The sequence below is a fragment of the Tinamus guttatus genome, unplaced genomic scaffold (genome assembly GCF_059628265.1).
Source record: "Tinamus guttatus ecotype Peru unplaced genomic scaffold, ASM5962826v1 Tinamus_guttatus_pri_ptg000652l, whole genome shotgun sequence".
In the NCBI taxonomy this organism is placed as follows: Eukaryota; Metazoa; Chordata; class Aves; order Tinamiformes; family Tinamidae; genus Tinamus; species Tinamus guttatus.
In genome coordinates this window covers 527,542-548,976 of record NW_028289186.1, presented here as the reverse complement: position 1 = coordinate 548,976, position 21,435 = coordinate 527,542, and the positions used below count along the sequence as shown (strand labels likewise).

General features: G+C 52.4%; 1 protein-coding gene across 2 annotated transcripts; it reads left to right on the top strand.

Annotated features, from left to right (window-relative positions):
• Positions 1-5,060: 5,060 nt before the first annotated feature.
• DISP3 (dispatched RND transporter family member 3) lies at positions 5,061-20,273 on the top strand. Of its 2 annotated transcripts, none has more exons than XM_010222427.2 (20): positions 5,061-5,989; positions 7,111-7,330; positions 8,716-8,852; positions 9,257-9,391; positions 9,690-9,850; positions 10,120-10,259; positions 11,017-11,162; positions 11,848-12,009; positions 12,429-12,590; positions 13,082-13,204; positions 13,830-13,966; positions 14,630-14,811; positions 15,270-15,400; positions 15,514-15,686; positions 16,895-17,021; positions 17,595-17,740; positions 18,058-18,217; positions 18,529-18,642; positions 19,336-19,502; positions 19,854-20,273. In XM_010222427.2, exons 1-20 carry the CDS (start codon positions 5,065-5,067, stop codon positions 20,214-20,216), a joined length of 4,011 nt encoding a protein of 1,336 aa, XP_010220729.2. In that variant the 5' UTR covers positions 5,061-5,064; the 3' UTR covers positions 20,217-20,273. The 2 variants fall into 2 exon arrangements, with proteins under 2 accessions (XP_010220729.2, XP_010220728.2); XM_010222426.2 differs by having other exon boundaries at positions 15,511-15,686.
• Positions 20,274-21,435: the final 1,162 nt, after the last annotated feature.

The window sequence follows — 21,435 nt, the reverse complement described above, 5'->3', positions numbered from 1 at the left end:
TCCTTGCATAAAGCTGGGAGCTCAGCTAATCCTCCAGCCTATGTACAGCCCAATCTACTGTCTCATCTCCTAGAGGCAAATGAAATTGCAGAGGATAATTTTAAATTAAGAAAAAGTCATTTTGTTGAACTGTTTTCCCAGCAAATGCATTTCCATCATTGCACTGTAGTCCCAACAGCACCATGCTGCTGGGGTGCATCCTGATGTTCTTGTCTGGGTCTTGCAGTGCTTGTGTGCATTTTTCCAAAGGATATGAATTAAGTGGGATGAGAGGCAAATACAATGAGCTCAGAAGGAAAATTAAAGCCTCATTGCTGCATTGTGTTGTACAGCAGGAAAAGATCTGCCTGGTTAAGAGCCAGTCGAGCCATCAACTTAAAGCAGCGTCCACAGGCACATGCACCCCTGGGCTTGTGTCCCCGAGACGGGCTCTGCGTTGCCTCCTCGGCCACAAGTTCTGGCCAGTGGCTGAATCCAAACAGCTTTTACAGAAGCATCTTGGGAGGCTCAGGTGCCCAGTCTGAGGTGAGAAATGGAGAAATTCTGGAGAAATGGCTGTGCAGCACCCCAGAAAGCCAGACCTGCAGGTGGGGGCCCAGAAGCTGTGCTGAGTACCTCCTGTCTGCTTCATTTTCCCTGCTCACAGATGGCGGTGAGACTTGTCTGCTCTGCTAAAGCACAAGATTTGCTCCTTGATCAGTCTCAGCTGTGTGAGAGCAGGGAGAAGCTGTTTGCTTGTTTTGGAAAATGATCTTTCCAGGCTAGCCTTAATGATTCAAGTGCAGAGCAAAACCCCTGATCCTGAGTCTCAGTGCTGCTGTGGAAAGCGATTTCAGAGTGGCTCTAAATTAATGATGTCCCCCAGTACTTTTGCATCGCCAGAGCTGCTACAGCGTTTTTGAGCCTGATGGGGCCTGGCAGACACTGTGTCTATCTGCTCAGTCAGCACAAACCTGGGCTCTGCATCGTTACAGAGAGGTGACTGTTTGCTGGAAGTGGAAGCTTGTAGGTTGACTCCCTGCCCCAAGCAAAAATCCCATTTCTTTCTCTTTTGGGAGAACTTTAGCTAATGAAGGGGCCAGGAGCTGCCTTCTGTAAGACTCCAGGAGTTTTCAGGAATACAAATAGGACTGCAGGATGGGTAGCTCTGCTCTGTAAGCTTTGCCTGTGGAAGAAACAAACGTGCAATTGAATAATTTTGTTGATAGGAATCTCATATTACAGAAGTTCCTTCCCTCCCCTTCTAGCCTTGTGCTTGCTTCCCTTTTTTGTTTCCAGCCTGCTGGTGCATGAGACTTCCCTTTTCCTGTAGGAAGGAACAACTGAGTAATTGAAACGTAACGCTATGAGAATTTTTTTTTAATCTGAAAGTCTGCATTAATTAGGCAGGTCGGATGTAATTAGCTTCCTCATCTGTCACTGCCTCTCCCCAATTTGTCAATGACTTTCTTCTCTCCTAGAATTTACCAAGAAGAAAGGATTTTATCACATGGGAGCCACATGGATGTTGTGCCTGTTGGCACAGGATGGTACCACAGGGTTCCCGGGTCTGAGCTGGATCCTGCTGGCTGCAGCTGGGGGCAAAATTCCCGCTGATCCCAAGGTGTCCCGGGTTGTCTTTTCTGCAGCAGGCAGGGCTGCCCCTGCGATCCCTGGCTTAGCTCGCTCCTCCGGTCACACTGGTACTTGCAGGATATCTAGGGCAATTAGCTGCTGTGTGGGAGAGGGGGTGCAAAGATTTAGGGGCCTGCAGGCCCCAGCTGCCACCAGTTTGTCCCACAGCTGCCCAAGAGGGGCTGGGTTGAGCCCCTCCATGAGGCCCTGGTGTGGGTTTGGCTGCCCGGTGCCCCGAGGGGGTCACGTCCAATGGGCGACGGCTGCCGCGCTCAGCTAGGCCGAAGCTGGTGCCGACGTAGAGGCTTGGCCAGGGCCCTCCCTCATCCTCCTGCTGGTCACGTCCCCACACGGCTGCCGTGGCCTTGAAGAGGCAAAACAGGTTGTCATCCTGACCCTGGAATTACTGGCTCTTACTATAGAGCTGCGCTTGCACAAACAGGCACCTGGAAGGTGCTGCCCTGCGCCCCTTGGCTGTGGGCTCTGCTGGAGCTCCCGTGGTCTGGCCTGGTGTCCCGGGAGGATGCTGCCGCTGCCTGGCAGTCCCAAGCCCAGAGGCCGAAGGCAAAGGGAGGAGGATTTTTACGTACCACAGCTCAGCTCCTCCTTCCCTCTCCCTCTGGAATCCCTCCCTTTCCAGCTCCCTGGTCTATGTGGTCTCTCCAAGCTGCGCTGCTGAGTCAGCAGCTTCCTTGCTTCTTCCCTTTCCCTCCCCATCCTCATGCGCGGCTCCGCCTCGGCGGAGCACGGGCTGGGATGGCAGGTGGAGGAGCGGGAGCTGCTTCTCCCGGGCTGCGGATCCGGGCGAGCTCCAGGAGCTTTCGCCCTCCGCCAGCCCTGGAGCGCGCTGAGCTTGTGCAGGCTGCAGCACAGCGTTGGTCAGGGCTGCGGGATTAGGTCCACTGTGCAAATTCTGGGGCTGGAGATGAAACTGGGCCACGCTGCAGTGCCAGGAGCCCATACATTATATGGTGGAAGGAAAACAAACCAGCCTCCAAGCAGAAATCGAGCAGAGAAAATGCATTTCACCCCCTTCCCGGCTGCTTTTGAGCTTTATCTCCCTTGCCGCTGCAGCTGGCCATGGCTAAGCTTTCATCCTGACCCAGGCAGGATCTGACGAAGGCAGCAAAGCCAGACGAGTCCCAAGGGCAACGCTCAGCGAGCTGGGTCTGGCTCTGCAGCCACATCAGGCACTACAGGCTTTTGAAGGGAGCACAGAGCAGCAGTCGAATGAGGGCAGGAAGCCTGTGTGCGCTCTGCATGTGCCTTCCCTGCACACTCGGGGACAGTGTGGCCCACGTGGCTGCTTCCTCCTGCTGCTTCTGCCCTTGCTCTTCTGCAGGGACCAAGTCTTGGTTCTTTCTGGCATCTGCTGTGCAGGGATTTGTACCAGTACCAGAACTAGTACCCAGACTCCATCTCCATCTGAGGGGTGACATCCCTTGGCCTCTGCTCACTGTGGGTGCCCAGCTCCCGCAAGGTGGCTTTTGCAACCAATACAAGGGTAGATGGAAAAGTCAGAGTCCCAACTCTCTTCCGTGGTCTAGATCTCAGGGAGAGGAGGGAGGAGGAGAGGAAGGAGAGGAAAAAATAAAATAAAAAGGTGGCATGATGCTTTTAGTGCTGCCTTATCTCTACTCAGTCCTTCTCTCACTCCCCTTTCTTGTCATGTGCCACCTCTTGTTTCAGGATTGCAATCTCTTCCCTTCTCCTCAGTAGCTCAGTAAGTGGGAAAGGATTATGGCTCCTTTCTAAACAGGGAGTACACATGCTGGATTGGGTCTGGCAGTAACTCTGGTCTCTTGAAGGGGATCCAACTTGCTGATGTGCTGTGGCTCTTTGGGGTTACAAACCTTGAATAGTCAAGAAATGTTAAAGGAGCCTAAAACTAGATGCTGCTTCCTGCAGACTTGAAGAGATGCCCGTTTGCCATGTTCTTCTCACCTAACAGTCCCACGTTTTCCCCTACAAGGAGGGAATGACAGCAGTGTTATGGGAGGTGCCCTCCTCTCATCCTGCTTCTCCCAGGTCTGGCAGAAGAGGACTGCGACCATCTGCTGTTGGTGGTGCCCGCCTGTTTTTGCATTGAGAGACTGTGAAGCCGAAGGACTCGGCTCAGGCTCCCATGCAGCTCGGGAGCCAGGCCTGGGATGCTGGGTTAGGAGTCTGCCCTTCCTTCTGGAAAGGGTGGGCTGCTCTGAGACCATTTTGGTGGCAGGCAAGAGCCCCTGAGGAGCAGCATGTTGGCAATTCATCTTCCTGGGGGTAGAAGTCCTGTTAAAATAGAAACATGGTTGGGGAGCAAAGCTGTTGAATTGCCTTGGTGTAAATTGCTTGCAGCTGCCTGGGTCATGCTCTGGGTTCAATCCCTTTGTGCAGCGAGGGGACTTGGGGCTTTGCTGCAGTTGGGAAGGGCTGGAGCACTTGTGCGGCCTGGGGTCTCCTCCGGCCGCGTTCCCTGTGTGACACCCCCTGTGTGACACCCGCTGCGTGCTGGCAGCTCTGCCAGCAAAGCAGAGCATCTCCCTCGTTCCAGGGAGTCTCTTTGCTGCCCAAGCATGAGCTGCGCAGGGACGAAGTTTCCTTCCTGCCTATTCTCTAGGGACACACTCTGCTGTTACATCCTGGTTGTTCACCAGCACCAGGAAAGCTCCCTGCATAAATAGCAGCTTGTGGGGCTGGGGTGCCCTGGATCAGGCCGAGCTCCCACGGGCTGTGCTCATCTCCAGAAAATGAGTGGGTTTTCTCCTGCCAGAGGTCCCCACCTGACCATGGACTGTCCTGCCCTTCCCCATCCCATGCTTAGCCCTTGGGGGAATAGAGCAGGATTGCAGCCAGTTCCCCATGGGAATGGGTGCAGTGTGTGTATGTGCGTGCATGCCTGGTCATGGCTGTATGGCACATGCTCTGCAGGAAACATAAAAACTGTTCTCAGTACCTGGAGGTCAATCTACTGCCAGCTTTAATGAGAGGAAGAATGGGTCCCTTGCATTTTTCATCAGATGGTATGAACTCTTCCTGGTCTTGAGGAGCAGGCTACCTAATTAAATGTTCCTGCTGCTGTGATGGGAGGCAGGAGCAGGCAGGGCTGCTGCGAGTCCCCTGCTGTCTCCCTGTCATTCCTGGAGCTGCGCAGAGACCCTTCCTGGCATGGCACCAGCTCAGGGACTGTGCTGTGAACTTCTCCGCTCTCCATCCTCTGAGGCTGCCCAGCAAGGTGTGGGATGTGCCTGATATGCCGCTTCTATCAGTGGCTGTAGCAAATCCGCCAAGTCCAAAAGGAGCCCAGGCTGCAGGGCCGAGGAGTGGCGAGCACCTCCCTCACCAGCTCAGTGCCCAAAACCCTTTGGTGCTGCCTGTGTGCGCATGACCATGACCATGACCATGCCTGGTGATCCCCGGGCCTTGCTGACTGCTCTTCTCTCCCATTTTTTTTTACAGACGCTGGACATGGACGCGGAGGATGACCCCTTGTTACAGGACGCATGGCTAGATGAGGAGGAGGAGGTTGCCTTCACTGCACGGAAGAAGAAGGAAGGTGCCCTGCTGTGTGGGAAAAGCCCATGGAAAGTCCGGCCTCTGCAAACCACGCTGCCAGTGACTGGTTTCTGGAATATTGTCGGCTGGATATTTACCAACCCATACTGTGCTGGCTTCATCCTTTTCCTGGCCTGCACCATCCCTGCTGTGCTTGCCGTCGTCATGTTCCTCCGCTACCCAGCCCTGGACATTGACATCTCCTACAACGCCTTCGAGATCCGCAACCACGAGTCCTCCCAGCGCTTCGATGCGCTCACCTTGGCCCTCAAGTCCCAGTTTGGGTCGTGGGGCCGGAACCGCCGGGACCTGGCTGACTTCACCTCGGAGGTGCTGCAGAGGCTGCTCTCCCAGCAGCTCCAGCAGCTGCACCTCAACGCCTCCCAGCTCGGGGGAGCTGCGCGGGCCAAGCGGGGCATCCCGGCAGGCAGGACTACCGCCCCCAAGCCTCGTGCCCATCCGAGAATGGGAAACCAGACTTCCCGGGTTGCGAGGGGTGCCCCACGCTGGGACTACTCCAGCACTTACATCAGCGCCAACACGCAGGCTCATGCCCACTGGCGCATCGAGCTCATTTTTCTGGCTCGTGGGGACGCTGAGAACAACATCTTCACCACTGAGCGCCTGGTCACCATCCACGAGGTCGAGCGCAAGATCATGGATCACCCGCGCTTCCGGGAATTCTGCTGGAAGCCCCACGAGGTTTTGAAGGACCTGCCTCTGGGCTCCTATTCCTACTGCTCCCCTCCCAGCTCCCTTATGACCTACTTTTTCCCCACTGAAAGAGGAGGGAAGATTTACTATGATGGCATGGGACAAGACCTTGCTGACATCCGAGGTAAGCCGGGCTGAGGACGGGCATGTCCTAGGCTCACGTCTCCTGTGTGTTGAGGCAGCCCCTTACTGAAGTGCGGCTGGGATGGGGACTGTCTTGTGCAGAGGAGGGTGTAGCCATGGTTTGCCTTGAGTTGTCTCTTGTGCTCTAGAGCACCCCTTTCAGCAAGGCCCATCACCTGGTGATGGGTCACAGAGGCTCTGCCAGCAGGTGAGTGAGAGGAACAGAAGTGGGGCAGCTCTGCGTGTTACAGGTGCCCTCACTGACCCTTGGCCCCTGTGAAGGACCATGGGTTGTTAGAGCCATATCGAGTCCTGGGTAGACAGTGTGGGGTGAACTTCCCTGCCCCAAGGAGCAGATGAAGGAGGTCCATGGGCTGCTCTGGGGCTTGAAGAGCAGCTTGCGAGTCACCGGCTGGAAAGGCTGCTGTTGGAAGAAGGGGGAGAAGGCCCTGGCACCTCCTTCTCCACCCATCTCTGCTCCTGCATGATGCCCCTCTACTACAAGCAGAGGCTCTGGGTGGTGAAGAAGAGGTGAATCATGATGGGTGTGTGGGTGTGATGTGGCTGTGGGATGAAACCTCCCATCTGTCTCCCAAGCTCAGACTGTAGATGATAGCTGTCCAGGAGCCATATGGAAAACAGGCAAGGATTAACTCTGTCTGCTCCAGCGTGAATAACAGCTCCACTACCCAAACTGGAAAGAGCCTAGTTCCTGTTTTTTTTCCAGCCTCCTCTCAAGGGAACTTGGATTTTGGGTGTAGATGTGCACTGTCTCTTACTCTGAGATGGCTGGCCCTGTTCTTCAGGGTGTGCTTGAAGAAATGGAGTCTCCTTATTCTGTTATCCCTCCCGATGATCTCCTGCATTGCAGATAATCATGTTACCATAGGTCAGTGACTCACTGCTTGCCAGATGAGCCCTGGCAATGCTTCCAATGCATTCTGTTTGCCTGTTGGGAACAAGGAGCTTTGCCCAGCTCTCCTTGCTCCCTGCAGGGCAAGCGCAGTCCGCAGCACTCTGATGAAAGGCAGGATCACTCCCGGCTCTGCCATGCCTCAACCCTGTGTCTTCCTCAAACAGCTAAGCAGGAGCTAACAGAAGTGCTGCTGCTTCCTCCTGCAGGCTCCCTGGAGCTGGCCATGACCCACCCCGAGTTCTACTGGTACGTGGACGAGGGGCTGTCTGCTGAGAACATGAAGAGCTCCTTGCTGCGGAGCGAGATCCTCTTTGGGGCACCGCTGCCCAACTACTACTCGGTGGAGGACCGCTGGGAGGAGCAGCGCCGCAAGTTCCAGAGCTTCGTCGTCACCTACGTGGCCATGCTGGCCAAGCAGTCTACAAGGTGAGGGCTGCGACGGCCAAGGCAGGCGCCTTCCTTCAAGGAGGGCAAGGGCAGGAGGAGGCAGAGGCTGGGAGGATGGTACTTGGTATTTCATTGAAGGAGTGGCTGGAATAGACTCCTCTGGACGTCAATGTTTTGCCCTAAGGTTTATGCAGGTCAGACCTGTCTGCCTGGCTCAGAGAGACCCTGCAGTGTTGAGTGTCACCTGGAAGGCACTAGGCTCAGAGAGCTTGGCATGCCAGCTCCAACTGCTGCTCAGGCTCAAGCAGCAGCTAAGGTGTTACCCTCTGGGGAAGGAGAGAAAGGATCTCCTTTGAAACCGGGCCCTGGCACAGTGTTGTGCGTGAGGATGGGGAGTATATGGCAGAAAGCCATTCACATGCTTCCCTTTAATGCTGTAGCAATGTGCCAAAAGCATCAGCAGAGACAATGAAACGGAGCCAAGGATTTATTCCAATGCCTGCTTTTCTGTTCAGCCTCTGTATGGCACTGAGTATATTCACATCCATCTCACAAGTCCAGTTGCTGCTCTCCATGCCTGGTCTGAATTTCACTCCAACTGTTCTGATGCAGGGGATGAAATGGCCCTCAGTTAAGGCTGAGTCTGAAGCTCTGATTCTGCTTTCGTTCGGTGTAAACCCTTCCAAGTGGTCAGTGTAGGCAGCGAGTCCTGATAACAGTGTCGCTTTTGGAGTCTCTACTATCCCGAATCTCCATAGCATCCCAGAGCAAAGGGATGCTGATCTGCCAAAGCAGAGTGAAATGCAGCCGGTCCTTGCCAGCCCTGGAACACACACAGCTGCAAAGCACTCTTAGCAGAGAGGTGCAGCGTTGGGGAGCTGAGGGGGGCCTGGGTTCTGAAGCCTGGATTCCTGGTTAGCTCCTATAGTGCAGGGCTGTAGTACTCCCTCTTAAATTATCTTGGATTGCTTCCTCTCAGAGCCTGCTTCCAGAAGCAGAGGCTGGTAAATCATCTGGTTCTTGATAGACTCTCATGCTGCCTGCATCCACTAGTTATTACCTTTGTGCTTAATATAATAAGCAATGATTAGGATTCCAGATGAAATTGACTTTGGAGCTTCAGGAGATGTTTGCTGACAGCAAGAAGTCTATTAGTGGCATGGACCCAATATGCACTGGAGGAATTTTTAAAATAATGCAATTTTATTTTTCTCTTCTTGTGCAAACTTCCTAACATCCCTCCAGCAGCAATCCAGTTCAGCTCATTCCCACTGCTGTCTGAGCTGCTTTCTCAGAGAAATGCCAAGTTTAGTAGATCAGTGACCTTCTTTGGCTCCAAAGAGACAATGTGCTTTAAGTCCTCTGACTCTTCTCAGCTCAACTCTTCTCACTGCCCTTCCTTCCTTCCTATCTTCCTACCCCAGCAAAGTCCAGGTCCTGTACGGAGGGACAGATTTGTTCGACTACGAAGTGAGGAGGACCTTCAACAACGACATGTTGCTGGCCTTCATCAGCAGTAGCTGCATAGCTGTCTTAGTCTACATCCTTACCTCCTGCTCAGGTAGGCCACAGTCAGAGCCGTCCAACTCTCGAGTGTGCTGTGACTCCCTGAATCCACGTGTAAGCCCTGGGAGAGACTTGAGTGCTCTGCCCCAGCTTGGCTTTACAGCACAGCAGAGGGTCACAGGAGTCTCTGATGTTTTGGGCCAGAGGTTACAGACAGGGCTCAGGAGAAAAGGAGTGAAATGTAAGATCCTACCTTGCTAACTCGGGTGTAAAGCTGTTGTTTCACTGATGGGGAGCATTCTCCAAGCTGTACTGCACTCCTGAGCTGTTCTTTCTCCCACTGCAAGCTTTCCCCAGCACAATCCTGGGAACCAGAACCCCAGTGGGCAGGTGGGAGGTGGCTGTTCTTTCTGGGGGCAGCCAGCAGTGGTGTTTTTCCATGTTGCTTTCCTCCTGCAGTTTTCCTGTCGTTCTTCGGCATTGCCAGCATTGGGCTAAGCTGCCTGGTGGCTCTGTTCCTGTACCACGTCGTGTTTGGGATCCAGTATCTGGGCATACTCAATGGTGTGGCTGCCTTTGTCATTGTGGGGATCGGTAAGCACATTTACACAATGTTCTGCTTTGCCTTACCCGCTGCCTGCAGAGAGAGGAAGGTGAGAGTGGCAGATGCAGACTGAATTTTCAAGCCTTTTTCCCCTACTGTTTCCTGTAAGTGGAAGGTTTGCAGGTTAGATGTTCAGGGGAAATAAGTTTTTAGCTTCTCTGAGCTGTGCTGAATTATCCAGTGGCTGATTTGGCCCTGTACATCTTGTTTGGTCCATCCTAACTTAGATCCTAGATTAGGTCTCTGGTGGTAGCAAAGTTTCAAAATTTCCTCCTTTTTTCTCCCCAGGAGTTGATGATGTCTTTGTCTTCATCAACACCTACCGGCAAGCCACTCACCTCAAGGACCTGCGGCTGCGCATGATCCACACTATCCAGACAGCGGGAAAAGCCACCTTCTTCACTTCCCTGACCACAGCTGCTGCATACGCTGCCAACATCTTCTCTCAGGTGTGCTGCAGTTTTGGGATTTGGCATTTTCTGTTTCTGACACAGGCTGTGATTGAGAGGGAAGCTGCCAGCACTCTTTCTACCTCTCTTGCAGTACAAGGACATGCCAGACTTGCCCTGGAGGGAGCAAGGGAGTTGCTGACTGCTGTAGTTGAGGGCAGCACGCGCTGTTCTCGGGGTGCTCCAGATCTCCCTGGCATGCTGTCTCACCAGGCGTCACCCTAGCAATTCTCTGATCCCAGCTCTGTGTTCTTTCTCTTTCTGTATAGATCCCAGCTGTGCATGACTTCGGGCTCTTCATGTCCCTGATTGTGTCCTGCTGCTGGGTAGCTGTGCTTTTCACCATGCCAGCTGCCCTTGGAATATGGACCCTTTATATGTCCCCACTAGAGACCTCCTGTCAAACCAGGTGAGACCTGGAGCCTTCTTTGTGAGTTTGAACTTGTTTGGAGCCCATGGCCAAGGCAATGTGAAAATCCCTGCCCCATCTCTCTGCTATCTTCATCCCCATCAGACAGTTTAGCTCAGCTATACCCTATTAGTCTTTAGTGAAGGGGAAGATTAACTTCTGTCCTTCCAGATCAAAGCAGAATTGAAGGGCCAGGTTACAGTCTTGTTCCCTCTGGTGTATGCATAGTTTCCACCCAGGAGTCAGGGGCTCTGCAGTGTTGGTGACATCTCTTCGTCCAATTCACTGGAGCCATCTGTGTCCATAGAGCACTTACTGCACAGCCACATCCTCCAGCTGTGGAGATACAGGTGCTGCAAAGCAAACAGGTCACCAGAGCTCCTGCCTCTGTGCACAAGCAGCGCGTGCAGATTGGTATCCCCATGCTCTTCAGCAGAGCGGGTGACCTGGCCTGATTTAATTCATTAGCAAAGAGATGAACTGCTGAAGCTGCCATCATTCAGCACCAAGCCAGCGTGGCTCAGCCCTGCCCTGCATGTCCAGCCCAGGTCTCTGCTGCTTTGCCAGAGCAGCTCAGCCCCTGGCCTCTCAGCACTTAGCAATGGAAATTGCTTCTGGTACTGCCTGTACTTGTGCCTGTCCTTTCCAAGTAATTGGAGCAGGCTGTCGCTGCTCTTATTGCTAAGGAGCCTGTTGGTAGCTGTTGGCAGAGTATATGGTGTGCAGTTCAGCTGTCTCCTTCCCTCCCTGAATCCAGCTGCAGTCAGAAGTGTACCAGGAAGAGTGCCTTGCACCTGGCTGAAGATCTCTTCATTTCCTCTGAGGCTACCTCCAGAGCTGGCCAAGAGACCCTTCCCTATCTGGATGATGACATCCCGCTGCTCAGTGTGGAGGAGGAGCCTGGTAGGTGCTCATTGGGTCCTGCCTTCAGGGGACCACACTGTCCTGGAGTCTTTTTGTCCCTGGCATTTGTCTACCCTGACATTTGTCTACCCTGGGATAGTGCTACCACAGGAGGTTGTGGGAGTATGAACTCATTAATTCCAGCAAACTACTTTGAGGTCTTCAGTGGGTGTCAACACATGCTTACTAGCTCTTTGCTAGTCCTCTTGGGTCTAATATAGATTGTACTCTCTGGCTAGAATCCTTAATTGCTATGTGTGTGTAGCCCCAAAACACCTAATCCACAGCCCCAGGACACCCTGTCTTTGAGTAGAGGAAGAGTCTCTCCCTCTTCCTTGCCATTCAGAGCACTGTGCTTGGGAAGCGGGGAAGAGGACATTTATTCTCCAGCATCACTTCCTCAGAGCATCTCTCCCTTCATGGCAAAGATGGCAATGTCTTTCGTGAGACCATGTAATCTAGAAAAAGAGCCCAGAAATCTGCCTATAATTTGTTAACAGCAGATATTTCCTCCAGCCCTGACTAAAGATAAGGGTACTTACGGGTCATACTCTGTTGTACTGGGCTTTTAAAACTTGCTGGGATCTCTTACTTTTTAAATCCCACAATGGGAATGTTCTGGGCAGAGGCTTGCCTTCAGCACAGCACTGATTACTGAGACTACCCTTGACTTTTTTCTCTCTAGTCTCCTTGGAAATGGGTGATGTGCCCTTGGTATCTGTGATGCCAGAGAATCTGCAACTTCCTGCAGAGAAGAGCAACCGGGGTCACTTGATAGCCCATCTGCAGGAGCTGCTGGAGCACTGGGTGCTGTGGTCTGCAGTGAAGAGCAGATGGCTGATTGTGGGTAAGGAAGGAGGGGAGATATCTCATCTGCATGGATTTAAAGGGTTTGACAGAATCTTGATCAATCTCCAAGCTTGGATTGCTGGTGAGAGGAGATTGTGTAAAGGCACGTGATAGACAGCTGCTGACCCCCACTGGATGAGTGTCCCCAGCACAGAGGGTCCCTAGGAGAACTGCACAAGGACTTCTTGTGCTTTTCCATCCCTCCTTTCACCCTCAGATCTGGAATGGCAGGTCCTGATGGGTCCTGATAAGTCATGGGGCTTACAAAGAGAAAGCCCAGCTGCTAGTTTACTTCAGGGGTAGTTCCCTTCTTCCCTTGAAAACAGCATCTTGTCTCCATTCCTCTGCTTCCTGGGAATGTCTCAAGTGTAAGGTGCACACAGGCTCGCACATACTTATCAGAATTTCTTCTTGCAGGGCTCTTTCTCTTCGTTTTGCTCCTGTCCATAGTCTTTGCTAGTCGACTCCGTCCAGCTAGCCGTGCTCCAGTTTTATTCCGGCCAGATACTAACATCCAGGTGCTGCTGGACCTGAAATACAACCTGAGTGCTGAAGGCATCTCCTGCATTACCTGCTCAGGTGAGAATGCTGGTCCCCAGGCTACACTGGCTGCAGCCTGGCGCAGACACTGGGTTGGGGGTGCTGAAACATGAGATAGAGGTCTGAATCTTCCCAGTATTTCAGTGCACAGATTCCACTGAAAGGAGTAGCCTCCTGGGCGGGGAATGGTGGAGTTCCTCTTGAGAATGGCGTATTTTCAAAAAGCTGCTTTAGCTAGGATGGGGCTGAGTGTTTCTGCGAGAGTAATTCCTTTATAGTCCAGGAAAAGTGACCAGTCTTCTCTGGGCAGCTCTGCTGCAACATAGGCTCATGGAAGGAGGCTTCCTTTACACCTAGGAGACCATCCAAGTGGCCAGATGGTGATTTGTGGCTCTGCATCCCTTGATCAGGGTTTGGTGTTGGATATCAGTCCCTGATATTTTCCCTGCTCAAGCAGCTGCATGCACAGGGCTGGCGGTTCTTTTACTGTGACATTCACCCTTTCATCCCTGACTAACCTTTTGGGACAGGTTTGTTTCAGGAAAAGCCCCGCAGTTTGCAGAACAACATCCGAACCTCCTTGGAAAAAAAGAAGAGGGGCTCAGGGTTGCCTTGGGGAAGCAAAGGGAGCATAAGTGATACAGGGCAGCAAGGTGAGTGTCATCTGATGACTGGCTTTGGCCACATTTGGGTCTGGGGCCCAAAGGTCCTGAAGTGAAGATCAAATCATTTATGCTCTGAAGAGCTCATTGGGAATCATTTTACTCAGTCACATGCCTACTGAGCCCTGGCTTGTTGCTGGAGCTAAAGGGCATCAGGACTATCCTCCTTCACCCAGATTTCTTATGCTGTGTGGAACTGGACACTATAACCAAGGTGGCAGCACAGACTAGCGACAGGTCTCCCTGGCCTGCTCAGTCTGAGCACATGTTTAGTAGCTCAGAGCTTTTGCATCCCAGTCCCATTTCACAGCCTTGTTGGCAGGCTGTGAGGAGAGTAAATTCAGCCTGCTCCTCAGGGGATTTTGAGGATAAAAGAGTTATTGGGCCAGGTCCTAGGTTGACGCGAATCAATAAGCCGTCACGAATTACTGCAGCTCAGGATGTATTTGTGAAATCCTTTGAAAGATGTGCTGTGCTGCTAGAAGGCAGAGGTTATGCCTGCTGCCCCAGAGGAGCCAGTAGGTCCAAAGGCCCTCCTCTGCTCCTGCCCTTGTCTGCAGTATTTACTGATTGAGAAGTGCCATTAACACTCATTCCCCCACTGTGTTTTGCCCAGATCTCCAGGGGACTGTGTATATCTCCAAGTCCAGAGGCAAGGGTAGACCAGCCATCTACAGGTTCTCACTCAACGCCAGTGTCCCTGCCCCCTGGCAGATGGTGTCAGCGGGAGATGGGGAGGTGCCTTCATTCCAGGTGAGTCAGGGGATCTTGGAGTCCTCTCAAGAGTGCAGCACAACAGGTGAGCACGAGAGCCTCCTGCCTCTCCACAGGGCCCTGGGCAGCACGGGGACATGCAGGGTATTGCAGGAAGGCAGCCGTTGTGCCTGGCAGTGGTAGAGATTAGGCCTGGCACTGCCGCAGTATGGGCTGTTGCTGTTGTGTGACTGTCGGCAATGGGAGCAAGAGTGTGGGATACCTGTGGGAATCGGATGGGGCCTGGCATCCTCAGACAAACTCCCTCTCCTACACACTGCTACTGAAACAGCTGGATTCCGGCTGCCTCCTGTCTGTTCCCAGACAGCTGGGGAGCAGGCAACACTGCTCACACACGGATCGTGTTGGTCTGTGCTCCACCAACACACCTACAAGAGAAGCTGCTTTCAGATCTCCCTCACCCTGCACACAGTAACCACCATCCAGCTTAGGGCCATGCAGAATGGGGGTGGTGAGGGACCCCATTACACCCTAGTCATGGCTGGGAGGAGGCAGGCTGGGGACTGGCTTGGTTTGTGGCTGCAGGGCTCATTCTGTGTGGCTGTGCCAGCGCTCAGGGAAGAGGGGAGTGTGTGATGCTAACACGCGACAAGCTACAACCCTGTGGAGTTAAGTGTCTGTTTTCATTAATCCATTGCTTAGGTGTATAGAGTGCCTTTCGGTAACTTCACCAGGAAGCTGACAGCTTGTGTGTCCACAGTAGGGCTGCTTAAGCAGACGAGCCCCAGGAAGTGGATGATGACCACCTTGTCCTGCGATACCAAGAGAGGCTGGAAGTTCGACTTCAGTTTCTACGTGGCCGCCAAGGAGCAGCAGCGAACGCGGTAACGCTCCAAAACCCACTGAGGGCCAGGCAGCAAAATGAGCAGAGCTGAACAACTGATAAGGGGGGCCTCATGTCCAGTGTCAGTCCTGCCCTCTCTTGGTGACATCCCTGGAGGCCTGGCTTTGCTGCAAATGTGCCTGCCTTTGCAGAGTTGTTTTGCAGACCCATCATTGACGTGGCAAAGGCCGTCCAGGACCTTTGGGTTGCGGCAGGGTTGTGACTGAGGGCTTCTTTGGGTGGCAGAAACAGATTGCTGAGTTTTGAACTCTCCCTTACCTGCCTGAACTCTGTGCTGAACAGGCAGCACATCATACGTGTGGCTGGGGATCCAGATCTGGAGTTGCTCACCTTCTCCTTCCCCGTGCCCCTGAGATTTTCTCTAGTGCTTTCCACGTGGTGCTTTGGACACACCATCTTTATCACCTCTGATCCCCAAAACAAACTCTCTTTGCACAGGAAACTGTATTTCGCCCAGTCGCACAGGCCTCCTTACCATGGCCGAGTGTGTGTGGCACCTCCTGGCTGTCTGCTCAGCTCTAGCCCAGATGGACCCACCAAAGGCATCTTGTATGTTCCCAGTGAGAAAGGTAAGCTGATAAGAGCCCGTTCAGCCCTTACTGATGCTTTTTGGGGCCAGAAAAGAAGTCGGTTCTTCACTTTCTTCTGATGCAAACTTCCTTCCTTCTATATTTGACAGCAGCCCCAAAAGCAAAGCTCTCAGCTACTTCTGGATTTAACCCTTGCATGAATACTGGCTGCGGGAAGCCAGCAGCACGGCCACTGGTGGACACGGGAGCGATGGTGTTTGTGGTGTTTGGGATCCGAGGGGTTAACCGTACTAGGCGCACGGACAACCACGTCATTGGAGACATGGTACACACACTTTCTGGCATGCCCAACAGCCTTGCCTAGGGCTGATGAGCAGAGCAAGGTCCCCCTGGATAGTGTTCAGTTAATCCCCACAGCCCTGTCGGCACGGTCCAGCAGGCCAGCCAGATGGAATAGCAGAGATGGCAGCACTGGGATGAGCCAAAAGCACATTTCTGTTTTAACAAAATCACAAATAATGGAGATAAGCTCATTGCTGAAATCATTTTAGACTTGCTAGCAAATCCCTTTGAGCACCATGTCTAACCTTCTAATTTTGAATTCTGAGGCTTTTAGAAACAAAGCCATCCTGAGCTCTGTATGGAAACCTCACTATAAACTCCAGATCTCAGCAACTGCTATTTTTCTATGATTATTGTTTATCCTGCTGTGAAATATTAACACAAAGTACAAATTGACTACTGTACCAGAGAAAGGTTCCTGAATATAACTTGTCCAGGAACAGCTTTTCTCCCACATCTGACACTTTGACATATTCACAGCCTTTCCCCAGAGAAATTTTGCTTAACTATTCTCCTGGCAAATGCATGTCAACTTCTCACAGTTCCTCCTGCCTTCTGACTGGGGAGAACTGGGGAGAATCAGCCCATTTCTTCTGGAAAGGGCAGTGCAAAATGTAGACAGCAGAGTGGGCAGAAAGCTGGAGTTCGGCTCTGGGCAATGCTCCATTTGCAGCCCCTGCTCAGGCCAAGACAACCATGCTGCCAGCAGAGCTTTCCTCATCCTGCCTGAGTTTTTGCCATAGCTTCTTGCTGGTTTTTGGCAAAGCAAAGATTTCTGATTTTATTTCCTTTTATTTTTTTTAACACTTTATTGCCTGAATTGTCACCAGTACAAGCCCTGGTATGGGCGCAGTACAAAAGTCCATTGGTGGATTTATGTGGTTGAGCGTTCTCCTTCCCTTCAAGGAACAGTAGCAAATTCACTGGATAATTCAGGGTGGGAGGGACTTTGGGATGTCCTCTAGCCCAGTCTGGTGAATGCATGCTGCACGTGTGCCTGTAGGTGACATGGGGACAGGTTTCCTGTGCAGAGAGAGCTTGACCCTGTTGGTAGAAAGGCCCTCAGGTTGTGCTCATCAGAGCTGCTCCCAGACTGGGTGCCCAGGAGAGGACTTGGTTTGTGTCTTCTTGTGCCAGTTGCCATGTGTGCCTCACGTGTGGTGCTCTTGTTGTTGTGTCTCCTTGGGAAAGGGCAGTGTTATCTACGATGACAGCTTCGACCTCTTCAAAGAGATTGGCAACCTGTGCCGCCTCTGCAAAGCCATTGCCAGCAACACCGAGCTGGTGAAGCCAGGAGGGGCTCAGTGCCTGCCCTCTGGTACGTAGGACTAATGCCAGTTTCAAGGCCCTTGGGGAGATCTGGAGAACCTGGGTGGATGCTGGTTCTCATCCTCCAGGCTGAGGGTGGTGGCTGTTGGGGTTTTAAATCTGCAGATCGCAGCTTGATGAGCTCCTCTGTGCCTGTGGCTTCATGTCCCTTACCAGTGAGTGTCTCCCAGCTCTAAAGGTCACGTAGTTATGTAGCTGAGTTTAGGGAGGGGCTATGTGTTTTAGGCCAAAAGCCAACCTCATCTTCATAGCTGAAGAAAATCCCTGCTGGGCCAGACAGACAGCTCCTGTGCTGCAGAATTCAGCACTTGCTGTTCCTGAGGGCTGGGACAAGCAGTTGTGATAGTGTCCTGCTGGGTACTGAGGGCCCTCTCAAGCTAGCAGCTGTTAAGGGCCCTGGTGCTGAGAATCTAAGTGCTTTCGCAAGTCATACTTGCAGGGGAAGCAGCTGCTCTTAAGTGGGGTCTGCAGCTTTCTCCCATTTTCTTCCCTCTTGCTCCCATGTGCTCCCCTTTCCTGTTCTCCACTCCTTGGTTGTGTTCTGTTTTGTTTTTCTCTGCAGGTTATAGCATCTCCTCCTTTCTGCAGATGTTGCACCCTGAGTGCAAGAACATCCCTGAGCCAAACCTGCTGCCTGGGCAGCTCTCTCACGGGGCAGTGGGAGTGAAGGATGGAAAGGTGCAGTGGATCTCCATGGCATTTGAATCGGTGAGCAAAGGCATCACTGCCTCCCCCGTGATGGTTTGCTGTGTTTTTTTAGGGGTTTAGTTGTACTTTCCTTGCATTGGCCACTTCCATTTGCAGCTGTAATTTGGTGCTTCCTAGTGCCTGTTCCTTGTTGCAGATAGGTACCTATACATCACTCACCCTAAGAGCTTGGGCAGAGCTGGCAGCAATTTGCCCATCCGCCACTGCCAGTTTTGCCTGGTGCTGCAACTCCAGTTGGCTTGTTCCACCTCCTCCCTTGCCATGCAGTCCCTGCTCCAGGAGCAGGACACAGCAATAACCCATTCATCTCCTTGCAGACAACCTACAAAGGGAAATCTTCCTTCCAGACATACGCTGACTACCTGAAATGGGAAACATTCCTGCAGCAGCAACTTCAGCTCTTCCCAGAGAGCTCTGCTCTCCGACGCGGCTTCCAGACCTGCGAACACTGGAAGCAGATCTTCATGGAGATCATAGGCAAGTGACTGCTCTATTTATCTACCTGAGAAAGCCCAGCTCCCTGAGGTCTCCTTCTTATGGATTGCTCCCCTTACCACTGCTGTGCAGGCTCCTCAACCTGTTCAGCTCTGCCCCAAGCAGCTGACAGGGTCGAAATCCAGGGCAAAGCCCATGGAAATAGAGAGGAGAAGGGACAAGAACTCAGGTCACCCACTTGTCATCCTCCTCTTGCCCTCTGCTCTGAGCGATTGTCCCAGGAGGGTCACAGTGTCCTCCTCACCCCAGCTGTCACCTTGCAGCATGCAAATCAGTTGGCTCTTTTCTTCCAGGAGTGCAGAGCGCCCTGTATGGTCTCATCCTCTCACTGGTTATTTGTGTGGCTGCCGTGGCGATATTCACCACTCACATCCTCCTCCTGCTGCCAGTGCTGCTCAGCATTTTAGGTAAAAAAAAAAAAAAAAAAAAAAAAAAAAAAAAAAAAAAAGCCCCACAACCCCATTGCGTCAAGCTGATTTTTTTTTTTAAGTGCACTTAACTCTATGTAAACCCTTTTGGCTTTCCAAGACTCGGTTCTGATTTACCTGAATGAGTGGGAAAAACTCTCAGCACGTGCAGAGGGACCTCACCGGGAAAATAGATTTTTGTGTCTAATTCCCAGTGTGTTTTATCCACACAATCCCTTCTATTTGATTAAAGAAGGGTTTTAGCTACACAAATGCCATGTCTGCCTGTTATGTATAATAATGTGATTAAGTCCCACATGCTCTGAATAACAATTGCACTTCTCAAGAATCTGCACTGTGGCTGCTGTTTCCAAGCAGTGGGAGATTTTAAAAGCCGAATATTTTAGCGGTTTTGTTAGTATTTGAAGCAAATTTGTAAATAGTCTCCCTCTCCCTGGCTGATGATTTGATGATATTATGGACTAAGTGTGTTGCTAAACTTTCCTGTTTAAAAAATCAAATCTATCATTTTTAAACCACTTAGTCTCCCACTCATGACTCGCATACAAACATCATTCTTGCCTTTAAAAAAAAAAAAAAACACCACACATATGTTCAGCCTGTGTGTAACTTCAGTAAGCAACACGTAGCACCTTCTTTCCTGCAGTGGTTAATATTTCCTTGTTCCTGCAGGTGTGGTCTGCTTGGTGGTGACCATCATGTACTGGGCTGGCTGGGAAATGGGGGCGGTGGAAGCCATTTCCCTCTCCATCCTCGTTGGCTCCTCTGTGGATTACTGCGTGCACCTGGTGGAGGGCTACCTGCTGGCAGGGGAGAACCTCCCGCTGCACCAGGCAGGGGTGAGCTTGGGGGGCGAGAAGCCGGGGGTGGGTTTTGCTACCTCACAGCATGTCCAGGCCGGCTGCTTCCCCAGCTGCCTGGTCCGAGCGCTGCGAATTGATGAGCCCGAGTGCAGGGAACCCAGCAAGGGGCTTCCCGTGTGGCCACTGGGCATGACTGTTTACAAAGGGACCCTCCTTTCATGCCCCAGTGAAGACCATCCTGAAGTGCCCTGAGGTCTGCACTCATGCAGCACCTTGGTCCTGGATGAGGAGGCCATGAGCTAGAAGAGCCCCCTCAAGGGCTGAACATCACTGCAGCCCCATGTGCTCATGCCCACTCCCTCTTATCGCTGCCATCCCTTCTGCCAGGACCCCACCGCGTGCCGCCAGTGGAGGACCATCGAGGCCGTCCGCCACGTGGGGGTCGCCATCGTCTCGAGCGCCGTCACCACGGTGATCGCGACCGTCCCGCTCTTCTTCTGCATCATCGCCCCTTTCGCCAAGTTTGGGAAGATTGTGGCCCTCAACACAGGAGTCTCCATCCTCTACACACTAACTGTGAGCACGGCCCTGCTGAGCATCATGGGCCCCAGCACCTTCGTCCGGAGCAGGACTTCGTGCCTCAAGGCCTTGGCCGGGGTGCTCCTCGCTGGCCTCCTGGGTCTCTGCATCTGCCTCGCCCTCGTGAAGAGCGGATTTAAGATCCCTCTCCCTAACGGGACAGCCCTGTAGACCCTACACCAAGACCTACCTGTTCTGTCCTCTTGCTCACTTTCCTGTTTTCTTTTTTCTTTCTTTCTTTTTTTTAAAGGATATCTTTTGTAAGAAAAAAAAAAAAAAGGAAAAAAATCCCTTTTTTCCAGAAGTTTTTCAACTCCAGATGCACTTTATTTTCTAATGGGTTTTGCTCTAAACTTCTTTATTTCAGTAGTGATGGATGGATGACTGAAAGTGAGGGCTGCCCAGGGGATACCTCAGCCAGAAAATAGCAGGGGAGGAGGTTTCCTTCTCTTCTTAATTTTCTTTCTGCTTTGTTTTTTTTCAATGAACAGTTTTTCTGGAACCACAAAGGTAAAGGGAAGAAGGAAGGTAGGCCATACGATCCCTTCCAAAGCCCTTCCCTTCTCCCCCCCCTTCAGTTGTTGCAGTGATGGCTCCTGAAGGGATGTCCTACCTCCACCCCAGGGCTGTGTGTTGCTCCCTGAGTCCTTAAAAAGAGCAGAGCTCATGGACAGCCCTGGGGAGTTTCACTCTCTGGGCACTTCTGCCAGACCCGCGCTCTGGGTGGGCCCGGACTAAGCTCACTGGATAAGACACACATTTCCAAGCGAGCGGTTCTGCAGGACCCTTGTGGGATCTGCCCTGGAGATGCTGGGCAGCATCTCCCAGGGGTGTCTCCCATCCTTAGTGGGAGCTGCCTGCACTCTTGGCTCTCCCTTCTGAAGGGCCAGTGCACTCCCTTCCCCAGAGGAGAGGTCCCTCTGGAGCTCCTGGATCTGGGAACAGCCATCAGGAATGCCCCTGGTGCCCATAGCAGCTTGCTCGCCTCTTGCTCCACACCGCGGAGCCCAGGGCTGGGCACAGATCAACAGAGCTGCCTCCCCTCTGGCAGCTCAGATGCAGCCTCTGTTGTGGAGACATGAAGGTGGTGGAGCTTCAGCCCAAGGCTGCTGCCTCCTCAAAACAGATGGTTTATATTAAAGTAAAATGAAATCGCAAACTGGTGCCATTAACAAGTACATTTTAAGCATCACTGATTCCATTGTATTCTTAAAATGGAGATAACTGTGTGCATTGATATGTACCACATCTGGTCCCCAGCAGAAGGGGAGGGTGGTCAGGCCCACTGGGAACTACATTAAATGTTATTTACAGGGATGCCAACAGAGGGATGCAGCCAGAACGTGGCCTGACTCCCCATTTGTTTGCAAATCTGAGGTTCCCGGTGGTT